The 21,735-nt window shown below is 39.2% G+C and overlaps 1 protein-coding gene across 1 annotated transcript; it reads right to left on the reverse strand.

Annotated features, from left to right (window-relative positions):
• Positions 1–810: 810 nt before the first annotated feature.
• On the reverse strand, positions 811–21,204 carry KCNMB3 (potassium calcium-activated channel subfamily M regulatory beta subunit 3). The gene is made up of 4 exons (XM_012546461.2): positions 20,561–21,204; positions 11,553–11,747; positions 2,623–2,821; positions 811–1,403 (listed from the first exon to the last, which is right to left on the reverse strand). Exons 1-4 carry the CDS (start codon positions 20,620–20,622, stop codon positions 1,005–1,007), a joined length of 855 nt encoding a protein of 284 aa, XP_012401915.1. The 5' UTR covers positions 20,623–21,204; the 3' UTR covers positions 811–1,004.
• Between the last annotated feature and the right edge of the window lie 531 nt (positions 21,205–21,735).

Genomic DNA, 21,735 nt, shown 5'->3' on the forward strand with positions numbered 1-21,735 from the left:
GTCCATCAATACCCAATTTACAGATGAGCAAACTAAAACCTAGAGAGGACAAATAACCTTCCTAAAGTCATCCAGGCATCAGGTTCTTATACATTTTTTTTAAATTATGGAAACACTAATAGCCAAAAACAGGCTTATATATTCAGCTCCAGGTTATTCAGAATTAATCTGAAAAACATTTAAGTCTCAGAACTTTCATGATTCTGTTTCCAAGGCAGGTTCTATGAAAGGACAATCAGCAGTTGTTTATTTTGTGGGAACTGGCTACATTATGAATAGACCTAGGGAAGGCTAAACTCAGCCATTTTCTTCCCACTCTGCCCTTCATGTCCACTATGGATTTGTGTGAATGTATGTGTGTGGGGACTATTAACTCATTTAACATAAGCTTATAAAACACATAATTAGGGAAACTTACACAGAAAAAAGACTTGCTCATTAAGTAACTAATATAGATGGCTTTCAGATTAGCCACTGCATTTTCCAGGTTCTCCTACCTCAACATGAGTAATCAAGGGCCAATACGAATCAAAATCACATGAACATTTGAATATAGGATATATGTTTTCCTTTCTGAGTAGGATTTAGAAAACTGTCTTTTTAACTTTCTATAATGAATGAATTGACATTTGGATTTGGGTTGGGGGGGAGGGACTCGTGTGCCTACATCTGGAGCTGATGGTATAATTCTGAGCAGCAAGTGATGCACTTCCCTCCCACATCATTGATAGATTCAAATTAAAGCCTAAATCAGAATCCAAAAACATCTAGATTTTGTGCTAGCCCTTTAGGATGGAAAGGAATCATGGGGAAAAGAACTGGTGTATTTTTTATTGTTAAAAAATTTAGCATTTAAAAGAAATTTAACAAAATAGCATGGTCCTTTTTGTTTTTCACATGAGAAATACCATGTAACAATGTCAGAATTACCTTCTGCAGAGTTAGTTTGCAAGCAGACAATCAGTGACTAAATAAATAATGTAAAAGGAATAGTAGACTTTTTTTTAACTGGGCTGCCATCTTAAAAACCTTTGACTTATTTCTTTCTCTCTCCCCTTCCTCCAGAGTTTATATTGTTGCAGTTCTCTCTGGAAAGCTATGTTGCCAACATCCTCCCTCCCCACATGGTTGTATTCTTCACACAACACCGACAAGTGTTGGGTTAATTTTACCATCCCCACAATCAATATGCCGCCCAACAGAGTCAATGATGGCCAAAACAAGCAGTGGAAGATAACCATTTGATCATACTTTTTTATCAGGACCACATCCTCTGGTTTGCTGTCTGGGCTGTAGAAGCAAGAGAAAGGGGTCCCGTTTTTGTGATCGAAGAACTCCTTGATGTCCAGAGCGCTGTTGAGTAGATCGTTCCTGTCTCGATGGCACTTTGGTGTGTAAAAGCACTAGGAAAGGGAAGGGGGAACAAAGAGAGATATGATCATGGCATGAGACAACAGCTAAAAAATGCTGGAACACCTTTAACCCAGCTATGGTCTCGGTCTCATGACCATGGCACGGTGGAGACAAGGGTCCAGAGCATAAAGCAGTGGTTTGGCAGTCTTGCGGAATCAAAAGAAAACTCATAAGTAGGCACAGTTTTTAAACAGGGCTGCCATTTTTTAAAAATCGTTTTTTTTTTCTCTGTCCCCTTCCTCCACAGTTTGTACTGCTGCAACTCATAAGAAGCTTTTGAGGGCACCACCTGGTGTCTTGAGTTGTTTCTCTCTGCCTTCCTTTCACAATAGCACTCCCACTGGAGCTATTTCTCCCTTCTATTGCCTCATTTTTCTGTTTGAAATTATCAATTTCTCAACTTACCCGTCTTGTATCCAGGACCAAAAATACAGATCAGAAATATCTCCCAAGCATACCATATTGGATAATGAGAGGATTGGGAGGGGAGGGGAAGACGAAGAAAGGGTTGACTTTCTAATACTGAGCAGCAACTCCAGAAGACGATCTTAGGTAAGAAGGGCATGGCTCTGTCAGCTGATGGTTTGTTTTAGGTTTTGGGGTTTTTTTTAAGTACCTGAAGTTCACGTAAATAAGAGGAGCTACAGTAGAGCCAGAGGATCGAGGTTTAAATCTGATTCATCTGTATAGTCCTGGGCAAATCAGTTAATCTCCCTGACCCTCATTTTCCTCATTTGTAAAATTGAAGGATCAGACTGGATCAAAGGTTCTTACCCTGGAGTCTGTGAATTTTTAAAAATATATGTTTTGATAACTAGATTTTTATATAATTTGTTTTCATTATAATCCTATATATTCTTTGCATTTAGATGATTCTGAGATGATGTCCATAGGCTTAGCCAGATTACCAAAGGCGTTCAAGACACCAAAAATGGTTAAGGACCACATTATTTGAGATCCCTTCCAGATATAAGTCTATAATCGTATTTGTCCTCACTTTCATATTTTGACTTTTTTCCTCTTGCAATTCTTTGATCATTTTAATCTGCTTTCATCTCCATTCCATGGAGAAGGAAACAATATAATTTCCCAAAGGTTCCCTGAGAGTGATCTCTGGACCTTGACCCCAGGAGGGAAGGTTCTGCCCCAATTCACAAAAGGTTGCTAGCCCCCTTGGCCCTTTAAATATATCATCAGGACATACATTACCTCTGGGTTTATCTGAACAGCTTCTTCATTATAGTGCAGGAAAGCTTTCTGGCCCGAATGGGAGAGGTTTACAGACACCTGAAGACAAGGGTACTTTCCCTGGCCCCGACAGTCAACCCCACAGGTGAACGAACAATCCAGCCAGTCGTCCTTCACATGTGTGTCCATAATGGTGCAGTTTGCCTCTTCTCGCTGTGTGCTTAAATTCAAAAATATCCATGATTTACCTCTCCTCTGAAGCAAACTTCTGGCAGTCAGCATCTGACATGCAGTCAATCAAATGAGGTTTGGCAGGCTCTGCCCACCACTGTTGTTGGCAAAGCTGAGTCAGGACCCAGAAACTGTGAACCCTGATTTCTGCCTTTGCCCCCTAAGACCTGACTACCCTGAGCAAATCAGTGAGAGGTTTACTTTTCCAAAAGTCTGAGACGTCATAGGCCAGTTTGATTCAACAAGAATTGATTAAGCATTTACTATATGGGCAAAGCATTGTCCTGAGTGCTTGGAATGAGTCCAGAGCTTTGATTTCCTATTTGTATCTAACTCCTTCTTCAGAAATAACTTCTATTGACACAGATCAGTAACTGTTCTGTAATTTTCGGTCCTTAGTTGCCTGGGATAGTGGGAGGTTAAGCGACTTGCCCAGGTTCACACAATCAATATGTGTCAGAAACACATGCTATATCTTCCTAATTCCAGGGTTCATATCCACCAAACCACATCACTGGGATTTGGGAATAAAAAATCAAAACATCCCTGCCCCCAGAGCTTCCTTCCAACTCAGGTGATAGACTCTTGTCTTTGGCTTTGCAATGAAGAGGCAAAACATTGCTTCCTTATTTAATATATAATTTTAGTTTACCAAACAATGCTATATATATATATATATATATATATATATATATATATATATATTGGGTATCAATAAGTAGGCAAGGGGTGAGACAGGTCTTCAACCAATAATCATACAAAGTTAAGACTGGAAGAGACTTTTGAGATCACTTAGTTCAGTAATGACAATAAGTGACATTTTTATAATGCTTTGAGATTTGTGAAGCATTTTATAGATAATCTCGACCTTTATGGTTTGAAAACTGATATCCTAAGATTTGGAGTCTAGAGACAAGGATTCTCACTGGATCCTAATCTCTAAATGGGAGGACAGACTTGAATGATGTGAGGTTGTTTGTAGAGGACTGCAAACCAAGTTCAAGAGACAAAGCAAGAGGAAGGATTGGGTGAGAGAGAGCTGAAAAGCAATAACAGCAAAGAGGACACAGAATCCCTAGGCTCACCCGAGACCTAGCAGGCTAAGCTGGCTCGCTCAGGGAAAGAATTGCCAGAACAGAGACAACTGAAAGGAGAAATTAATAATGAGAAACTGAAGTAAGAGCTGAGATGCTGCAGAGAAGGAAGAGATCTAAGTAGGCTATTGAGCCCGGAAAGTATCTTGAAACAACAAATCAGACTAAAGCCATCAGTTGTCATCACCTCCTCAAGAAATGAGGGAAGGTCCATCCCCAATAAAAAAAAATCTATTCTTTCTATGCCTATTTTATTAATATGCTTTGCTCATTTTATTTTACCTAAACATTTCCTGTGATTTTGTATCAAATATTAAGAGGGCAAAAGTTAGCTAGAAACATAATCAAGTCCTATTTAGTATGATCCTTTGAAGAAGTTGCATGTATTTGAATTTGCACTATTTGAAGTTATGATTTTACAAGTTCCAGCAGACTGGAAATATTTGGTGGAAATTTGAATAATGTGGCTACTTCAGGGCCACTGATTTTCACTAATTATTTTCACTAATAAAGACTTGACGATGTCAAATTTTGAATTAGGACAGAAAGTCAAACTCCTGCTTAATTGTTAGAAATTTTCCAAATTAGGGGCTTTGAACTCATTATGTTAATAATTTTTTATCATATAAATTCCATAAAACAGCAGAGCTATGTAGAAATAAGGAACATTATGTTGTCCCTGGGTTACAAGTAAACCAGTTCTTGTAAGAAGATAAAGTTAATTAAATCTCCTCCTCAACAGCAAGCAGGATAGAAATAAATCCGTTGATCACCTACCAGTGTTACAGAAGTATTATTCCTATTTTATAAATGAGAAAACTGAGGCTCTGAGAGGTTTAGTGATTTGCCCATGATTTCTGTCAGTGTCAGAAATGATATTTGAATAGCATTTAGCTATTGAATCCACAGGAAGTATAGATGAAAAGTCCTTGGTGACCTTTCTGTACAACTCCATAAAGTAGGCAGAATGACTGTGCCCAATTTAAAGGTGGAAAAATCAAAGTGAGAGAGTTTCAATTAACCTAACCTTGGTCACTTGACTAGGAAATGTCAAAGTGGGTATTTGATTCCAACCTAGAACTTTTTCCATGCTACCACTTGGCAAAGTATCCTGTTTTAGGTCATCCTTAGTCATTTCCTTCATTCTGTCAGCCTTTGGAGGTTAGGAAACATGATGTTGACATTCTTGAGAAGATTTCTGGCCACCGATTTCTTAAACTCAGCTGAGTTCCATTCATACCCATCATCAGAGACAAGAGTGACTGGCACTTCTGGGGGCAGGGGTGAAGAGAGGGAGGGAAAAGTCGGAACAGAAGTGAATGCAAGGGATAATGTTGTAAAAAAAATTACCCAGGCATGGGTTCTGTCAATAAAAAGTGATAATAATAATAATAATAAAAGATTTAAATTTTTTTAAAGTGACTGGAACTCAAGGGCTGGCACAGAACTCTGTTTATTGCAACAAAAATTTGAACCAGAACCAGAAGGGCACAAACTCCCTCGCAGAATGGCTCAATCCTGTTCAAGAAGGTTTTCCACTGAAAAAGGTCCTGTGGAATTCATATGAATTCTACACTAAGCATTGGTATCATCTGCCTGAGTTAAATAGGGTCATTGAGGGAATTGTGGGTAGCAGTATGCTAGACTCTTTTATAGCATTTTAACATTAGAATTAATTCTGAATCACCACAAAGTCAAATCTTTGTTCTCTGCCATGGGCATCCCCCAAGAGGAGGACAATGATCGCATATGATACTATGGGGGTGACGACAACAACAGTTTATACCTGGCAGCATTTCTGCTCATCAACTGATTGTCTCTTGGGGTTCTGAGTGCCAGAGCGAGCACAATTTGACATGGTGTCAGGTGATAGAAATGTTTCTAAGACGATTTCTTTAGGCACCTTCTCCAAATAGGTGTCAAATCAGCAAGAAATAAACTTGCAAGGAAAGTCTTTTAAGAATCACGGACCACCACGGACGGCCACAAGGAGCCCCTTCTCTCTCTGTCCCCACATCCATCACTCACTCATACAATTCTGGGGCTAGTAACACACCAGCAAATTGTTCTGCCTTTTTGTCCCTAGTGAAGAAGCACAATTACCTTCCTGAAGTAGTGGCTATATGAGAAACTTCCACAATCAACTTCAAGTCAAAGAAGCATTCACCAAATATCTACATGACATGTCCACTCTTAGGCACTGGGGGAGATACAAAGTTCTGCTGAGCCACAATTCTCATCCTCATGGAGTTTACCTTCCAGAAGGAGCATCAGACCTAAGCAGAGATAATTGTGATACAATATAATAACACACAAAATAAGAGGAATCAAAAAAGTGCCCTATCCAGGGGTCCTCAAACTTTTTAAATAGGGGGCCAGTTCACTGTCCCTCAGACTGTTGGAGGGCCGGACTATAGTAAAAACGAAAACTTTGTTTTGTGGGCCTTTAAATAAAGCAACTTCATAGCCCTGGGGGAGGGGGATAATCGTCCTCAGCTGCCACATCTAGCCCGTGGGCTGTAGTTTGAGGACCCCTGATACTCTAAGAAGGTAGGTTGTTAACCACTAGCAGAAATCAGTGAAGGAAAGCTCCATGAAACTGAATGGCTGCCCATAGGTTGGAGAATGGCTGAATAAGTGATGGTATATGAATGTTATGAAATATTATTGTTGTATAAGAAACGATTGGCAGGATGGTTTCAGAAAGACCCAGAGAGATTTACATGAAATATGCTGAGTGAAGTGAGCAGAACCAGGAGATCATTGTACACAGCAACAAGAAGACTATATGATGATTGATTCTGATGGACGTGACTCTTGTCTATCAGGTCCCTGCTCTCAAAAAAACTCATGGTCTGGAAGATGAAGCTACATGCAAGCAATTAGGTTCACTCAGGGAATGATGATTTTTTTATAGGCAGTTGAATATTGGGGCGCTTAGAGGTGCTCCCAAGATACTTCAATGCTGGAGATAAATTTGGGAGTCACCTGCATAAGGTTAGTTGCCAAAGAAGAGAGTTAGAGGACCAAAATACAGGACTTTGAAGAACACTTTAAGGTGCCAAAAGGTGGATGAGATGGAGAAGTAATTTGAATGAAAAAAAAGAAAAAGCCTTTATTAAGCACTTACCATGTGCCAAGCACTATGTCGAGTGTTAGGGATACCCAAACAAAAAAGCAAGGTATTCCATGCCTTCAAGGAGCTCACCTTCTTCTGGGAGTAGGAAGAGGGGAGAACTTAGATTTCAATAGAGAAAGGTATAGAGGAGTGGGGAAGGGCTGTGCTTTTGTTTAGAAAAATCATTTGAACGATTGATAGACCTGCCAAGAATGGAAGAGTTCATTTGATCACTGTTTCCAGATCAAAAAGTGAAAAGCAAACAAAATTAAGCATCTGTGTGCCGGGTGATAAGAGACTGACTTTGTCAGCTATTTAGTCACACAACAAATAATTTGTATTAATGGCAGCATGCCATGAAGATGACCATAGATCAGCCGGGTAAGGTTTGAGCCTGGGTAGATATAGAAAACTCTAAGCAATTAGGTGCCCCGGAGCAAGGACAGATAAAAGATTTTGGATCAGTGAGGAGAAAGATAGCAAAACAGCATCAGCAAAAGCAAAAGAATATGGTGACCTTCTCCTGCTCAAGAAAATTCAGTACCTCCCTATTTCCTTGGGACAAAATAAAACTTCTACACAGTGTGCATCTAAAAGCTCCTTGCCATTATGTTTCCTAATTTTTCATATATTCTACTTCAGCTAAATTAGCCCACTTGCTATTACCAATCTTATCATTCTATCTTCTACCTCCATGTATTTACACAGATAAGTCCTCTACAGCTAGAATCCAACTCTTGCTTCCTTCAATGCTCAGCTCATGAGCTAACTTCAAAGGGAAGGTCTTTCCTCAAATTAGCGTACACACAAACACGCTCCCTGTTTCCATGTCTGGATTCTCTAGTGGAAGGAAACTCCTTGAGGGTAGAGATGATTTTTTTACTTTATCTTTGTATCCCCGGTGGCTAGTACTTAAATATTTGTTAAGATAAGATTCTATCGAGTTGAAGGAAAAGGAGGAGGAAGCAGAGAGGAAAGAGATTAAAGATGCAAAAGAAAGAATGATGGAGAAAGGCTCTAGAGGAGGCGACCCTTGTCCAGAGAACAACCCCTATGGAGACTAGTCCTGCCATCCCCACCAGTGTTAACCACTGACCAAATGCCACCAGCAACAGGCACGTCAGCCTAGCTAAAGTAGTTTTATTCTCTGAAAGGAAGCCAGAAGTGTGTACCAAGAAAACCAAATTACATCAGCTCTCAACTACTACCTCCCTCAAACCCTGGTGGAGGCAACCCAGAGCCCTGTGCCGAAGAACGCTGAAAACAAGAAGTGTCAACATAGCATTTTCACTCTTCCTATTGTTATTTGCTTGTATTTTGTTTTCTTTCTCAGTTTTTTTTTCCTTCTTGATCTGATTTTCCTTGTGCAGCAAGATAACTATAAATATGTATATTGGGATTTAAATATATTGTAACATTTAACTCCCTGTCTTGGACTCCTTGCCATCCAGGAGAGAGGGTGGGGAAAGTAAAGGAAAATTTGGAACAGAAGGTTTTGCAAGGATCAGTGTTGAAAAATTACCCATGCATATGTAGCACTGATACACCAGGAAGATAGTTCAAAATGGTACCTAAAATTCTAAGAGCAACAGCACTCACTAGATGGAGTATGGCCACAGAATTAATTCTAAAGTCCAGAAATGTTTAAATAAGCAAAGCGTGACAGTGCTGGGCAGTGGAAAGAAGACTGATTTTGTAGTGAAAAGACCTGTGGTTAGCTCCCAGGTCTGCTACTTAACTAGGTCAACTGGATCAAGGTCATTTTGTCTCTCTGGGCCTACTTCCCCATGTCAAAAAGAACAGTTAGACTAGGAAATCTCTTAAAGGCCTTTCTGCTCTAAATCTATGGTCCTATTCTCTGTCATCACCCAGTTACTCACTATCCTCTGAGCAGAAATATTTATTTTGCTCCTATTCGTCTGCCTTTGTTTTTGTAATTTTATAATGACTTTAAAATACTCAATTACTTAAAACTTTAATCATCTGAATTTCATATTTAATTATGTGTGAACTTATGAGGCCTATAAATGGGACTCTGGTTTCAAGTAATCAAATAGCATTCATGGGCGAAATAGCAGTAATTGGTATAATAATTCAGTAAGTGTGGATAGAAGGGATGATCACCAAATGCATTTCCAAAGTGCCAGTGGGAACATCTTTAGCATCCATTATCTCCACAATATCTCGTGAAATGTCAAAGTGACTACAGATTCCTTCTTGAATAGTCCACCATTTCAGTCTGATAAATTTCAGGGCACAGAATTATTGAAACAGCATCAAAGAAAGAATTAAGTCAGGAGAAAGGGAGTACAATACTATTTCACCACCGCTAAAAAGAACAAGCTACTCTATGATGTTATAGATCTGGGCTTTGAAATACGTTTACCTCCTGGTTCGGTGGCAAATATCTCTTTGGCTCACAATTAAATCTCTTAAAACATTAAACTGTCAAAACTCTACCAGGTGATCTCTTTAAAGAAACTTGCTCTATAATGAGTTTTCCTACTTATGCTATTTCAGACAATAAATTTGATTTGACAAGGAATACGTCACTCAGAAATTCCGTATCTTTCCCACCAATATCAGCCTCCCTCAGTGATTTAGAAATTGTTCCTGTTAACATTCAATAGGTTGGGTACAAACAGGACAGGGTGTTGTCTCCAGAAGGCCTAACTCATTGTGTGACCTTGGAGGGATGACTTTCCCTCACTGGATTGTTTCTTTAACTATAAAATGATGGGATTGTCATTCTGGAGAGCACTATGCTTAAAGGGTTCTCAAACTGTCCATTCCCTTTGATCCTGCAGTGTTTCTACTGGGCTTACATCCCAAAGAGATCTTAAAGGAGGGAAAGGGACCCACATGTGGAAAACTGTTTGTGGCAGCCCTGTTTGTAGTGACTAAAAACTGGAAACTGAGTGTACACCCATCAGTTGGAGAATGGCTGAATAAATTATGGGATATGAATATTACAGGATATTATTGTTCTGTAAAATCGACCAGCAGGATGATTTCAGAAAGACCTGGAGAGATTTACATGAACTGAAGCTGAGTGAAGTGAATAGAACCAAGAGAACATTTGTACCCAGCAACAAGATTATACGATGATCAATTCTGACAGACTTGGCTCTTTTCAACAATGAAGTAGATCAAGGCCATCCCAAAAGACTTGTGATGGAGAGAGTCATTTGTATCCAGAGGGAGGACCATGGGGACTGAATATGGATCATAACATAGTATTTTCACCTTTTTATTATTGTTTGCTTGAATTTTTTCTTTCTCATTTTTTTTATCTGATTTTTATTGTGGAAATATGTATAGATATATTTGTACATGTTTAACCTATATAGGATTACTTGCTGTCTAGGGGAAGAGGTGGGGGGAAAGAAGGGAGAAAATTTTGGAACACAAAGTTTTGTATTTTGAAAATAAAAGGCTATTATTTAATTAAATGTTGGGGTTATACTAAATAATGCCAGAGACCCTTCTAAAACTAGCATTCTATGACTATAGGCCACTGAAAATGTGCATAGTTTAAAAGGCTTGTTATTTTCTACAAGCTCAGATTAGCCAATTGGCAAATTTTGACCTAGTATGATCACAAGATCATGTATCTAATGTGGAAGGGGCCTCAGAGGCCAGCTAATCCAATTTCCCCATTTTTCAAATAATGAATCTAACTTAACACCCTGAAGAAGGGGGACAGGAAATAGTCTCCATAACAGGAGGCATCCTATCCTGGCTGAATAATGTTGTATTTAGTTAGGGTCAGGAAGAGCTGAATTCAAATCCTACTTCAGATACTTACTGACTGCCCCTGGGCAGATCACATAACCCCTCTCAGCCTCAGTTTCCTCGGATAAGAAAATCACCTTACTCATGGAATTATTGCAAGGATCCATTGAAATAACAAGTATAAAATACTCTGCAAATTTTAAGTCACTATATAAATGTTAACTATTATTATAAAGAATCATCCTTCTATTTATAGTCTTCTGTATATGTCCCACTTGTCTGTGTCTGACCTAAGACAGGATTCGTGGGGAGTGGGGAGAGGAGGATGCTAGATGGTACAGTGGATAGAACACCGGTCCTGGAGTTCAAATATGGCCTCACTTGACTTGTAATAGGTGTGTGATCTTGGGCAAGTCATTTAACCCTGATTGCCTCACCAAAAAAAAAGGAATGAATGTGATTTCAGGTTATGTAATGAACATTAATGTAATTTAAACAGTATTGACACCAGAGTTGAATTATGTAAAAATAAATTAAAAAAATAAAATAAAATGTGATTCCTGAACACCATATGCCAGATGTGGGCTATCCAGGGTACTGAACAGTGTATAGTATAACTTCGCTTCATTGGACACTAGGCCTTCTTCCATAAAGCCTGGAAGAGTATGAGCAAAATTAGCTGCCATGACTCGTACTTGGCTCCTATTGAGCTTGTTCAGGCCATGAGCAGTGTTGCATAAAATTAGAATGTCTTTTGGCTATTTGTTCCTTACCTGAGCATGAAAGGTTTTAGAATGGTGACTCCGAGCAGAAAAAACATAAGGACAGAGAAACCCATCATTGCAAAGCCCAAGAGAATCGCTCGATCTTCTCCTGCAGTGGAGGGGAGCTTTTTTGGCACATCTTGGATTGATTTTCCATCACCATAGTCTTTGTTTTTCCTCCCATCAGAAGAAGAGAAGGCTGACCTTTGACAAGATTGATTACAAATATAATATTTCAAAATTGTCACTATAATCCCGTATAAGTATAAAATTTTACCAAGTCACCAAAAGTAAAACAAATATTCCCATTTGGTGTCATTCCCAGATAAGATTATAAATGAAAACAAAGTAAATCCACACTAATTCAGACTAATGGGGGGGGAAGACTGGTCTAAATTAATCAAAAATTTTCATCAGAGAATTTTTTTAATGAACTCATTTTTGTCCCTTTAAAAAAATAAACTCATCTGATTGTTAAATGTGGCACAGAGGAAGAGCACTGCATATAAAGTCAAAGAGTCTAGTTCAAATCCCAAATCTTTTCAACCTGTGTGATCTGAAGCAAGTCACTTAACAATTACATCTCAATGTGTGAAATGAAGTAGTTTGACTAGATGATTTCAAAGGTCCCTCCCATCTTCCAGAATCCCTAGTTTTCTTCAGGAAGCTTTTCATTGTATTCTCAGATACTAACCTCCCTCCTCTGAGCCTACTCATCATTCTGTTTCTATTTTTGCATGTGTTTTGAAAATACCAACATATATAAGTTATGCCACCTAAATGTAATGGAATGTTATTGTTCTATAAGAAACAATGAGCGGGGGCAGCTGGGTGGCGCAGTGGATAGAGTACCAACCCTGAAGTCAGGAGGACCTGAGTTCAAATCTGGTCTCAGACACTTGATACATCCTAGCTGTATGACCCTAGGCAAGTCACTTAACCCCAATTGCCTCAGCAAAAAAAAAGAAAAAGAAACAATGAGCAGGATGACTTCGGAAAAGCCTGGACAGACTCACATGAACTGATGCTAAGTGACGTGAGCAGAACCAAGAGAACATTGTACCCAGTAATAAGATTATGTGATGATCAGCTGTGATGGACTTGGTTCTTTTCAACAATGAGGTGATTCAAGGCAATTCCAAAAGTAATGGGATGGAAAATGCCATCCACATCCAGAGAGAGAGAGAGAGCAATGGAGCTTGAATGAAGATGGAAGCATGCTATTTTCACCTTTTTTGTTTGTTTGCTTTTTCTTTCTCATGGTTTTTCCCTTTTGTGCTGATTTTTCTTTAACAACATGACTTATAGGGAAATTATAATAAAATAATACTGACAGAGGAGAAAGAAAATATCTACAGAGGGGCAGCTAGGTGGTGCAGTGGAGAGAACACCAGCCCTGAAGTCAGGAGGACCTGAGTTCAAATCTGACTTCAGACATGTAACACTTCTAGATGTGTGACCCTGGGCAAGTCACTTAACCCCAATTGCCTCAACAAAAAAAGAAAGAAAGAAAATATCTATAGATGTAAGTGTCCAGTCTAACTTCCTTGAAAATTTTTTTTATGTGTCTATTTTGTATTTGTATTTTTACCACCCATCATTGTACTTGGCACATAGTAGGCACTTCACAAATACATGTTGATTAATTTTGACTTTGTACATACTAATATATGAACACGTATAATTTTTTGAAATCTTGTACATTATTCTAGACTCTAAAGGTTAACTAAAAGACAGATTCATAATCCCATGCTCACTTCAATGTCATAAAAATTGAACAAATTTAGTTAAGCAAATTCATAATCTCCTATATCCTCTAAGGAAATAAATCTACTTAAACAGACTCCATTGGTAAACTAAGTCAGGTTGCAGATTAAACTACATTTAGAAGGTTCACACACAATTGGCTGATTGAGGGGAAGATTTACATGTCACTAAGACAAACAAGAAAACTGGTGTCAGGGAAATCCTTCCTTACACAATTAGCGAGGGAAGCTAACAAATAACTAAGTCACTCTGGGAGCTCGAATTCCCCTTTGGTTTTTACCAAAAGAATGGCAAACAGTCTATCCTTAACATTATTATTCCATATTATTGTTCTGTAAGAAATGACCAACAGGATGATTTCAGAAAGGCCTGGAGAGATTTACACGAACTGATGCTGAGTGAAATGAGCAGGACCAGGAGATCGTTATATACTTCAACAACAATACTAGATGATGACCAGTTCTGATGGATCAGGCCATCCTCAGCAACGAGATCAACCAAATCATTTCCAATGGAGCAGTAATGAACTGAACCAGCTACGCCCAGAGAAAGAACTCTGGGAGATGACTAAAAACCATTACATTGAATTCCCAATCCCTATATTTATGCCCACCTGCATTTTTGATTTCCTTCACAAGCTAATTGTACAATATTTCAGAGTCTGATTCTTTTTGTACAGCAAAATAACGTTTTGGCCATGTATACTTATTGTGTATCTAATTTATATTTTAATGTACTTAACATTTATTGGTCATCCTGCCACCTGGGGGAGGGGGTGGAGGGTAAGAGGTGAAAAACTGGAACAAGAGGTTTGGCAATTGTTAATGCTGTAAAGTTACCCATGCATATAACCTGTAAATAAAAGGCTATTAAATAAAAATTTTTAAAAAAACTATTATTCCAGAAGTCAGGTTTGGGTTGGCTTAATATTAGAGAAGACAGCTTTTAGTTAACCAAAAGTTGCAGAAGAAATAGTCCTGAAAACTACATTATAAAAATGGATAAAAGGAAAATCAAGATTTGAAAATTTCCCATAATAACTATATACAACGACCATAACAACTATATGCGAAAATTTTCCCATAACAACTATACTGGTCAGTTTTTTTAATCTAATTCCACATCAGTGCACGTGACTAATGCATGATACGCCTTTTATAAAATCATTTTTTAAAGGCCATTCTTCTCTCAAAATCCACTAATTCATTGTTGTTTGACTTGTGAATGGATCAACCACTTTGGAGAGCAATCTGGCCCACAGAGTTATAAAACTACCTTTACTCATTGACCCAACAAGACCACTTCTGGATCTATTTCCAAAGAGGATTAGGGAAAGAGGAAAAGAACCTATATGCTCTAAAATGTTTATAGGAGCTATCTCTGTGGTATCAAAGAACTGAAAATTGCAGGGATGTCCATCTATTGAAAAATGGCTAAACAAGTTATGATTGTGATGGAATACGACTGTGCAATGAGAAATGATGAGCTCGGTGATCTTATTTTTTTTTATTAAGTAATTGGAGTTAACTGACTTGCTCGGTGTCACATAGCTAGTAAGGATTAAGTGTCTGAAGTCACATTTGAACTCAGATCCTCCTGATGCCAGAGCCAATATTATATCCACTGCACCATCTAGCTGCCCCTGAGCTCACTTATTTTAGAAAAACATGAAAATACTCGTATAAAACAATAAAGAGTGAAATGAGCAGAATCAAGAGAATACTGTGTAAAGTAACAGCAATATTGTTTTAAGAACACCTTTGAATGAATAGGTTATTCTGGTTATTATAAATGCCCAAGTTAAGTATAAATGAGATATGAAGAAAGATGGTGTCTGCATCCAGAAAAGGAAGTAATAAATAGAAGCATGTATAGAATAATTTCATGGGGCAGCTAATTAGTGTAGTGGATAGAGCACCAGCCGTAAAGTCAGGAGGACCTGAGTTCAAATCTAACCTCAGACACTTAACATTTCCTGACTGTGTGACCCTGGGCAAGTCACTTAACCCCAATTGACTCAGCAAAAAAAAAAAAAGAATAATTTCATATATGTATATTTGTGTGCATGTCACACATGTTGTATAGACATACCTATTTATGTCTAATAGTGAACATCCTGGAAAGAGGGAAAAAAAGAAATTTACAGAAACAGCTAGGTAGCACAGAATGTAGAGCACCAGCCCTGAAGTCAGGAGGACCTGAATTCAAATCTGGTCTCAGACACTTAACACTTTCTAGCTGCATGACCCTGGGAAAGTCACTTAACCCCAATTGCCTCAGCAAAAAAAGAAAAAGAAAAAGAAAAGAAAAGAAAAAAATTTTACATGATAACTGTTGTAATAGCAAGTTGTACACAGTAGATCTACAATTTCATGTGCAATTATCTTTTTATTATAGTTATAGAAATGCTTGTTTTATTCTATAAATTAAAAAGAAAATAACTTTTAAAAGAGAAACCCAAATTTGGCAGGAAATCTAGAGTTTACAACCCAGTGTCAGCAGACAATGGAGGGCGATGGAGAGGATAAGGTAGTCTTTCCACTGCCTCCGAAGGTCATGGGAACCGTGGTGTTAGAGCTGCAATGTGCAGCCCTCACAGGCTATATGGGCCAAGTCACTCCTTTTTACCAAGCTGAATTGCCCCAGATAATCCAGGTGGCAAGTGTTAGTGGTAAGGAGCCAAATCCTCTCTCTCTCCAGTGCTCACTCACCAACACCCTTTCATGTCACATGCCATATGCGTGTACTTTCCGTATACTTTAAGCTCCCCCTGCTCCTGAAACTCAACAGAAACTCTTGGGATGGAATATTTACAGAGAATAAAAGTCAGGTTCCTCCCCACTGTGCCCCCACAACAACCTCACTTGCACTTTTTCCTCCACTGTATTCCCTCTAGTGTTCTCCCTTTTCTTCCCTTGGCAAGACCCATTGGCTCTAAAGACTACCTGAGGGAGCACAGGCAACCCCAGAAAGCCCCAAGAGGCCACCTAAGAAACCCTGATTCAGAAGTCGGCAGCATCCATGGCAATCTATTTAGCACACATCGGTGAACTAATATTGAGGTCTGAAAGGTCCCTTGTTTTTCTCCTTAATCCCACCTGGGCAGAATGGACAGAGAGAGGAGAAGAAAACAAAGTTCAAATATTAATGCTCTCTGAACAGATCTGAGAAGTAAGTAACCGTGAGGAGGCCAGTCTAAAGTTCTGGATTTAAGTCCCAGATTAGGAGACCACTAGCAGACTTTTTGTCGAGACACAAGGCACAAGACCTTCTGTCAAGACCAGAGTTGACTTCTGGTACTGTGGACAGCTCCAGAATTAAGCCAAGACCTCCCAGTGGCTGTTCTCCAGGATCCAGAGAGAATTCTGGGAGGAATTATCTCCTAATAAGGTCCTGCTGGGATTCTTAGCATTTTTTCATGGCATATGCTGGTACCAGCAGGACCCAATAACCTCAATTGGGAAGTTATTATGATACCACGTTCCCCTTTCTAAAATGTTAACCTAAAGGCCTTTTGGGGAATGGTCAGATCTCTAGCCCCGCAACTCTTCAGGGAGAGCTAATAACACTTGAAATTTGGAACCACCTCTCATTGGAGACCTGCAAGGCAAATTGTAAAGTCATAGGGGAGTTCCAGGGAGACCATAACTTAAAGGTGATCACTTACTCTCTGGGGTGAGACAGGGGAAGAATTGTTGTTTGGCCTTCATTCTCAAAGAAGACCATGGCATCAGGGGCCTGATGCCATGACTTGCAAGTGAATTGGTTTTAAGTGAGGGAGGACTGGGCAAGGTCACCTGCCTCACTTTCTCCTCCAGAGCCATCTGGGGTCAGTGGCCATAGATCAGAATGACTGAGGAAGAATATTTTTATGTTTTTTTGACAGATCCCTCCCCTCAGTTGCTAATACCTCCCCAATCACTCTGTATCTAATTTGTTTATGCCCATGTGTGGACATGACTGCGGTAGGGAAATTGTAAACTTCAAGAGGACAGGAACTATTTTTCTTTCATCTTTCCATCTTCAATGTTTAACATATTATAGGTACTTAATGAATGCTTTTTGATTAATCAATTGGCAAAACTTCTAAAGAATATGTTGTCTTTAATTCCCTCTAAGCTTGCCGACTCTTATATGTAACTGACATGAGAAGATCACAGCAGACCTCCATGTTATATAGTCCTCCATCAGTCTCACAGTGTCAAGGTGATTATATCTCTGCCACCATCAAGTCACCATCCTGGATCAAAGCTCTGATCGCCCAGTGGGTTGCATCTCTGCCTCCCTGAAGAAAACTTGCTATCTCTATCATCATAGGATCATAAATCTAGAATTAGAAGAGACTTTCAAGACCACCAAATCAAACCATCCCATTTTAGAGAAAAGAAAACTAAGGTTTGGGGGTAGCTAGGTGGTGCAATGGATAGTAGTCAGGAGGACCTGTGTTCAAATCCGATCTCAGACACTTACCACTTCCTAGCTGTATGACCTTGGGCAAGTCACTTAATCCCAATTGACTCAGGAAAAAAAAAGAATACTAAGGTTGTCATTTGCCAAAAGTCACACACATGGTAAGTGGCAGAACTGGGGTTTGAACTCAGCTCCTGTGACTCCAATCCAACGTTCTCTGCACCACACCCCACTGCCTCTCAAAGAGAATCTATCAGGAATATGAGGAAGCCTACAGAGAAGGGATCCCATAACAAAGAAGCAGCTCAGATTGTATTTTCCGTTCCAGACCTGCAAGTCCCAGACTGTTATTGGGACTAACCAGATGGCTTTCAATTTCACAGAAACACAAAATCTGAGAGTAGAAAATGACTTCCGTCTAAGCCATACCCCAAAGAAATCTCCATTATAACAGGGCAAGTAATGGAATTAATACAAATAAGTGAGTTTGCCTGAGAACTTTAAACAAGTTGTCTAACTTATTTAGTTTAACCGGATCCTTCAAGATATAGATATACTTTTCATAGCATCCTGAAGCTTGATATTATTAGACAGAATAAAAACAAATCCCTCTCAGAGGTCTGCTCCTGACTGACTGTCTGCGTGCCCTGCGTGCCACGCAGCCTTATTTCCCGAAAATTCACTCCATCACTCTGACCCCTTCTTTTGATAGATTGAGGTTAGTCTGATCTTTATTTTTTTAAAACTGGCCAGGTCATCCTGTATTTACTCTTCCCTGCACAATAGAATTTTCCCATACTTTCTCTCTCCCCTTTCGGCTTTTTTTATGTTGTCTTTCCCCATTAGAATGTAAGCTCCTTGCAGCAGGAAATGTCTTTCTTTTTGTGTTCAGAATGTCAGTGTTTAGTACAGTCCTGGCACAGAACAAGTGTTTAATAAACATCGGTTGACCTAACTTCATTCACTTGTCTTACAAAGATTCGGAACTTCTCCAAAATGTGACCATTTCTTCATTGAGCTCCCTGTGGGAGAGGGGAACTTCTAAACAAATGCTCTACTGAATTAATAATATTTCCTTCTTAATTGTTTATAAGGCATCGGAGACTTTTTCTCAAGTCATCATTTCTGTACATTTATTTTCTTAGTTTAGAAAGAAATTATTAAACAAACTCTCTTCGGAAAGTGCAGTACAATTCATCACATTGAATGGGAAAACTGTGTTGTGGATTAATTAGTCATTTGGGAAGTGAGAACGGGAGAGCATTTGCTTTGGGGGCAAGCTTACAACTAATTATATCGTGAGCATCCATCAGAGCTGGGAGCAAAATAACAGGCTTCTTTCCCTCCCTGTTGTTTTTTAAAAACTTCTAATGTCCAAGTGTAATAGAGTTCATGACACCTAGCAATAAGGGTCGCTTATTTTCCAGAATTTGTTTTTACTCCTTCCCCTATCCTGCCTCTGGTTCCTACTTCCTCTACTTATCGTTTTCCCCAATTTCCCTCTCCCTTGCATCCTCCTCCCCCTTGACTGAACCCTATTTTTATCTTCCTCAGTCTCCTATATATCTATGTCTGTATTTAAAGGATAAAGGAAGTGACACTGGGGAGGTAGCTAAGAGCTTTAGATTCTTATTCATTACTTCCTCTCTGCTGATCACAAGAGGGGAAGCATCCTTTTGCCCCCACCACTTCCAAGTTTGTTCACCCTGGGCAAATAACTGAATCTTTCTGAGCCTCAGTTTCCTCATCTGTAAAAAGAGAAAAATAATAATACCTACACTATATACCTCAAAGGATTGTTATAAAGATCGAATGAATCGATGTAAAATGGTTTATCAATCTTAATGCATCTGTCCAAGGAATATTATTTGTGAGACACTTCCTATTTATACCTAAAATCGTAAAGCCCTGAAAAGTTATGACTTGCCCACGGTCATATGGTTGGGAAATTATTGAACTGGGATTTGAATCTAGAAGTTCTGTATTCAAATTCAATCTTCTTCCAGTATATGATGGGACTCCATTCTAGTTCCATCTTTGGTCTTGACATATTAATACAATGAGCAAATCTTTTTTTAGGTGAAGTGAGTATTAGAATGTTATGTCCCAGGAGCCAATGTTTATATCCACTTCATGCCCCTGCCCAACAGCTGCCTTCTTCCACCCTCCCAATTCTTCTTCTCCTTTCCAGTGAGCCCCATTATTGGTCAAGAGAGTACAAAGTGCCAGGACAGACTATGTCTCAAGGTTCTCAGCATCAGGTGAAAGAAGTCTTGGTTTAATTGAATTCAATAAACATTTTAAGTATCCATGCTACTGGGGGCAGACATGGTGGTAAGAGCTGGGAATGCAGAGACAATGATAGAATAGTCCCTGACTTCAAGAAACTTAAATCCTCCGGAGGAAAGCACACATATACAGACAAGTCAATACACACACATATTATTATATAAAAATTGATCAACACAAATTTGTAAAAACCTACTATGTTCAAAATATAATGCTAAGGACTAGAGATAAAAGGCAAAATGAAGTAGTTTCTGCCCTCAAGGATCTTTACTGTGAGAAAAACAACTACTACATAGATGATAAGGAATCACAGAAATTACCCAAAGTAAATTCAAAATAATTTCTGAAATCCTAGGTACTGAAACTCCAGCCCATAGATGGAACACCACAACTTTTCCTCCTTTCTTTTTCCTTCTACCCCACATAGGACAGCCTATTGACATCCTTCAATGAGAAAAAACGGAAGTTAATACGGTGAGTCCTTCCTTTCATTCTCCGTTGCGTTCAGTTAAATGCCCTTCCATACCGGGAGAGAATCTAGTGTCACTTACCTTCCCTGGCGCCTCCGGCTGCCCTGAAGTGTGATCTGAATAGGGACGTTGAACGGCTGCATGAGGCCAGGGGGCTGGGCAAAATGGACTCCTCTCACTTGGCCTCCAAGGGAGCAAGGGAGGGTGAAGTTTAAGACTGAACGGAAGTGCGGTCCCTGAGGAAGCCATCAGACGCAGTCTCCGAAGCAGCCATCACAAGATCCTACTGCCTCTCCCAGTTCTTTTGGTTTCCTACTATTTGGGGTTTCTTGGTCTCCTTGAGAATTATGAACTTCCTGACTGGCCCTTGGGATGCCACAGGTCCCTGCTTCATCCCAATTGGACATTTATAAAGACGTTCAAAAGAGAATGGCCAGTTTTCGAGACATAAAGCTTCTAGCCAATTATTCGCCAATTAAAAGCCGCTTCTCTATCACCTGTGTCTCTGCTTCAGCAACCTGATGCATCACCATGGAAACCTAAACTCTTGTGGAAAGTTAGGTGACCACAAGGGACCATTTGTACTTGGTGAAGAATATTTTCAGCTCAAGGTTAAGGGGGAAGGGACATGGCACCCTCACCAGATCACTTCTGGGTCTGACAGTGCCTCAGAATCACCAAAAACTTAAGAACTGACAGTAGTCAAATAAGTTAAGATGCATAAAATACTTTGCAAATCTTAAAGTGCTATAAAAATATTCATTGTTGTTCTTATGTGTCAAGAGTACAAAGAAAAGCAAAAAAAGAGGTTCCTTACCTTCAAAGGAGCTCACATTTTTATGAGGAAGACCACAGTAAAATAATTTGGGGCATAAAATGTATAAAGAGTGCTTTGTAGTTGTTCAATCCTTTTCAGATGGACCCTCATTTAGGGCTTTACTGGAGTGCTTTGCCATTTCCTTTTCCAGCTCATTTTACAGATGAAAAAACTGAAACAGAGTTTTGCCATGTCTCATCTAGCTATACCTTATAAATAAATGAGAAAAATACCTTTTGAAAAAGCTTATTAAGTGTTTCAAAAAGGAACTGAGGAGCTAGCTATTGGCCCTTAACAATTAGATGAACATAGCTGGTGGAGGCTCAAGATGATGGCAATGGAGAAGAGATACCTCGAACCCTTCAGTTTTGAGCCCTGAGGGACAAATGAAGTTTACTTGGCTCTGCAAAAGTGAGCCGGTGTACTCACTACACATGAA

Source organism: Sarcophilus harrisii, chromosome 3 (genome assembly GCF_902635505.1).
Source record: "Sarcophilus harrisii chromosome 3, mSarHar1.11, whole genome shotgun sequence".
NCBI classification, from domain to species: domain Eukaryota; kingdom Metazoa; phylum Chordata; class Mammalia; order Dasyuromorphia; family Dasyuridae; genus Sarcophilus; species Sarcophilus harrisii.

Bases quoted from the DNA above. Each gene is read 5' to 3' on its own strand.
- KCNMB3 (XM_012546461.2), bottom strand. From the start codon at position 20,622: ATGCAGCCGTTCAACGTCCCTATTCAGATCACACTTCAGGGCAGCCGG. The intron at 11,748-20,560 runs GTAAGTGACACT...ATCTTGTCAAAG, and splicing joins AGCCGGAGGCGCCAGGGAAG to GTCAGCCTTCTCTTCTTCTG. The intron at 1,404-2,622 runs GTAATGTATGTC...TCCCTTTCCTAG, and splicing joins CTGTTCAGATAAACCCAGAG to TGCTTTTACACACCAAAGTG.